General features: G+C 47.7%; 1 protein-coding gene across 1 annotated transcript in view; it reads left to right on the top strand.

Annotated features, from left to right (window-relative positions):
• Positions 1 to 1,666: 1,666 nt before the first annotated feature.
• EHMT1 (euchromatic histone-lysine N-methyltransferase 1) overlaps positions 1,667 to 4,163 on the top strand; it is a gene marked incomplete at its 5' end in the record, with an annotated part of 30,997 nt that continues 28,500 nt past the window's right edge. Inside the window, one exon of the mRNA XM_010297235.1 lies at positions 1,667 to 1,812. Within this exon, the coding sequence (XP_010295537.1) occupies positions 1,667 to 1,812 (146 nt within the window). The remainder of the gene's footprint in view (positions 1,813 to 4,163) is intronic.

Raw genomic sequence — 4,163 nt, 5'->3', positions numbered from 1 at the left:
GCAGCTCCCCTCCATTCCTTGAAGGATGCTGATTGAGCGTCTCCCCAGCTCACTGCCACTGCCCCCCAGGATCCGCCTCTTCAGCCTCGGGAAGGGCTAGGGAGGGACTAGCATTGGCTCCTGGGAGCTCACCTCCAGCGGAGCGGCTGCTGCTCCCGGTGCTGAACTTGCCTCAGAATCCAATACCTCCTCGCTGACCTGGATCCATCCGTCTGTCCCTTGTTGCTCTTTTACTTTCAGATGTTGTCTGGCTGTTTTGATAGAGGCACATCAAAGGGTGGGTGGGAATGTTCACCACCAAGGCAGGATCAGGATGGACGAGGGATGCTTTCACCAGAGCCTCTGGATGTCAAAAAGATTAGGAAAGTGACAACTTGGAAGGCGAGGAATGACCTTTGTAATTTGTGGTCCTAGAAAAAGCTCTTAAACCTTTTAAAATCTTGACAGGGTTTTACATGAAAGCTGCAAGGACTTTCCCTCTGCTCATATGTCTTGAAATATCCCATCCCTTCCCTAGGCTTGGTCTTGCAACTTGCTGGCTAAAGGAAACTCGTACAAGATGAAAGGGGCTTGTGCTGGGCTAGTGGGGTCACTGCCATAGGCAGGATGTTGTGGAGGGAGTGCTGCCAGTGCCAGGGCAGCTAAAGAGGAATCTCCTTCAGGAAAGAAGTTAATCTTTTAAACTTTGCAGCAAAATAATTCTTTCAAAAGCTTAAAAAATAGCAGCACGCTTCCTTCTCACTGGGACTCAGTCCCATAGCAGGCTTGGGAAGGGAAGCTTGGGACACTTCAGGGTGAACCAATCTGAAGGCAAATGTTGGAGGGTTTGCTTCTGTAATGAAGACGTTGCAAAGAGAGGTTACGACTGTGTAGGATGAGAATAGGAGTGACGGACTAAAAGCAACCCCTTTGTTGTTAGGCCAGTGTTTTGCAATCGGGTAACCTAGTGATGGAGTTGAATCCAAAGGAGCCACAAGAACATTCACGCTGTGCCCCCATACGTGGTGGTGAGCCTGCCTCAAAAGCCATTATGCACCTTTAAATAAGTTTGAAAATGTTCAAAGTCTGAGAGAAGGAGATGAGGAGAAGGCAAGAACATCTGAGCATCTTGCTGCTTTCTTTTCGCTGGTTTGTTCTCTTTCCAAAATAAATAATTCTTGGTTGGCTGAGACCAAATAGTCCCAGGAATTTTGTTTTCCCATCTGTGTAATAAGTCTCTGCAAACAGAAGTTTGTGCTTTGCTGATCTTCTTTATCTATCGCTCCACTAGCTACTCAAATTTCCAATTCCGGGTGGGTCCCTACACATTTTCTGGTGCCAGAGCACAGTGTTTTGGGGCAGGTGGGGAGGAGAGAGAGGCTGATAAAAATCTGTACCTCATTGTTACCTTTCCTTGTTGAGGTTTTCTCAAAGTAAACTCTTTTTAACTTATTCTTGATTTCAGCACAGTCATCTGTAGCGGGGCTGGACTTTGCAAAAGCATCCTGTACTTTTCTAAGTCCAACTGGTTTGAGAAAGGGAGCTTTTTTACAGGGTTTGGATAATGCCTTGAAAGCGTTTCAGGATACAGAAGGGGAAGATGTCACAGGATGTAGGTGTTGCTGATGGACTGATCTTTCTCCAGAAGAGAAGTTCAGAGTTGATTTACTGGTCTTCTGTACTCCAGGTCTTTCCAACGGTCCTGAAGCAATGGAAGTAGATGGTCTCCAGGAAGTCCCCCTCTGTAGCTGTCGAATGGAAACCCCCAAAAGCAGAGAGATCACCACGCTAGCCAACAACCAGTGCATGGCCACGGAGAGTGTGGATAACGAGGTAGGAGCCTGTCTTTCAGCTTCTCACAGACTTTTCTGCTGAGGACAAAGACATAAAGAATAAAAAGCTGTGCCAGGGACATGTGTTGGGTCACGCAGGGGCTCTGCAGCCTGCTAGACTGGGAACCCACTGGTGTGCGGGCAACGGCAGGGCAAAAGTCTTGCTCGCTAAGCTGAGGGCTCCAGTGCCCTGCGCGTGTCGCACAGCCGGGTTGAAGCCGCTCGGCAGGGAGGAGGTGGTGCGGGCTGCAGTTGGAGAGGCGCTGGGTGGATCGCTCCTGCGTGTCCTGGCCTGTGTGGCTGGATCACGTTGATGTAACAGACGCTTCAGGCCAAGTGGACTAAAACACATTAGCATGCATCGGAGCAAATCCAATCAGAGGAAGCCTGGAGCTGGTTTCCCTTGACTGCGAAGGAGCTGATGCAAACCTTTCTGTAGCCAGCTTTTGAGTTTCGGGAACTTGGCATGCCCTCCGCCAGCTCAGTCTGCCCCAGCCTTCCTCTCTCCTCCTCCCCCAAGAGGCTTATGTTACAAAGCTTCCTATGTCCTGGCAACGCCGCGCAGCCTCCAGGTCTGGCTGACTGAAAACAGTTGCACTTGATGCCTTTCAGTCATTATCAGCTGGGCTAGTTGGGCTCTACTCGTTCCAGAAGTGTGGAAGTAAGTGGCAGAAGTGACTCCCTCCCAGAGTCTGGAAAGTGAGACTGCAGGACAGGAACACACTCGGTAGATCCTCCTTTTGTTGGGAGGCACTTGCATTTCTTTTAAGCTTCAACTGAGCTGCAGTCACACTGCAGCACTTTGATACTTGCCGGTAGTAGGACAAGGAGTGAGAATATCCCTAGTTCTCCTGTAGTATCCCAGGAGAAGGGTGGATGGAGGGAGAAAGGGATAATCAGATTTGCAGCCCAGCTCTGCTTCTGTTAGTACGTGCTGGTACCTATAGAGAAAGGAATTTCCAAAGCATGGCAAAATGAGTTCATTAAAGAGAGAATGCTCTGGAGTCGTACTGGAGAGAGGGGGACCCCAGGGTTTCTAAATAAACAAAAGGTATATGAAAGAGTTCCTTCTTGTGTGGTTTGACAGTTCTGTCCATGGATAAATCAGAGAGAGGAATAGCAAAGGCCATGCTTTACGCTAGACTCTTCTTCATAATGGGATAAGTGACATAGATGTTATAGGAATATTATATATGTGAATAGTGGGTTCTCCAGACTGTCGTGTCCTTGGAGAATGTTATAAATAGTTATGAGCATCCTGCTGCACTCTGTAATGGTTGGAAAATAGCAATTAATAATTTGGTACTTTTTTAGAGTTTCTAACAGATAATATAGTGTGACATAATAACGCAGGGTCTTCCTTACTCAGACAGTGCAGCTTTTCACCTGTTAATCAAATTTCCTGAGCTTATAAGTAAAAATCAATGCCGTGGTCCTGTCCTGCCACCCCTGCAGCCCTTGGGCTCTGTGTGTTAACAGCGATCAGTCTAGCCAAGGTGTCACAGCCACAGGTAGACTCTGCAGTTGGAATTTGGGTAAGCTGAATCAGAGATGCTAGGGGTGAATGATGAGCCTAGGTTAAAATCCGTCCTCTTTTTCCATAGGGGTGTTGATTCTGCAGGAGAAGTGGAGTTTAAAAAAATTAGAAAGTTTAGTTTTGTTGAGAAAAAGCAGTAAATCAAACCTCAGCTAGACCAGAGGGACAGTCTGTTGGTGACGAGCAGGCACCGTGTTCCTGACTGACTCCTCTGCTCATGGTGGCAGTACGCAGTAACCATACACAGATTTTGGTGGGGGCATTTCCTTGTAGCAGCCTTTCACGTTTATATTTCTAGTTCATAAATGTCCTTTGCCAAGCATCTGGGGAAAGCAGGGTTATTATCAAGAGGAACTTACAGAACCCAAACAGTGTCACGTCATGCTTGCAGGTGGCAACTGGATGTGAAAATGTCGTAGACGAATGAGTGGGGGCAGCAGAAGGAAGCGCTGGTCCTTCTGATGCAGCAGAGCAAGTAACACTGATTGGGAAAAGTGAACCCCAATTACGGAGCCTGCTGTCTTTAACAGAAAAAGGTGGTGCAGGAGAAGACAGCTTTTTAAGTCCAGGGCTGTGCAGTGGTGAAATCCTTCAGAAAACATGCTCAAAATGCGACTTGAGCTGAGCTCTTGTGAAAGCCTGGCTTTGTCATCCCTGTGGTCTGGGCAGGGGCCAGTACTGGAACCAGTACAGACGATAACTTCGCTGGCAACGAAGAGCAATTATTTTTCCCTTTATCTTCCTGTGACTTATACTTTTGAACAGTAACAAGATTTAGTGCGTATGGTCTTGTTCTCTTGGTCACCGACACCCGC

Source organism: Phaethon lepturus, unplaced genomic scaffold, assembly GCF_000687285.1.
Source record: "Phaethon lepturus isolate BGI_N335 unplaced genomic scaffold, ASM68728v1 scaffold16361, whole genome shotgun sequence".
Lineage (NCBI taxonomy): Eukaryota > Metazoa > Chordata > Aves > Phaethontiformes > Phaethontidae > Phaethon > Phaethon lepturus.
Note: the sequence above shows the minus strand (reverse complement) of the source record. Positions and strands in the feature narration are given on the sequence as shown.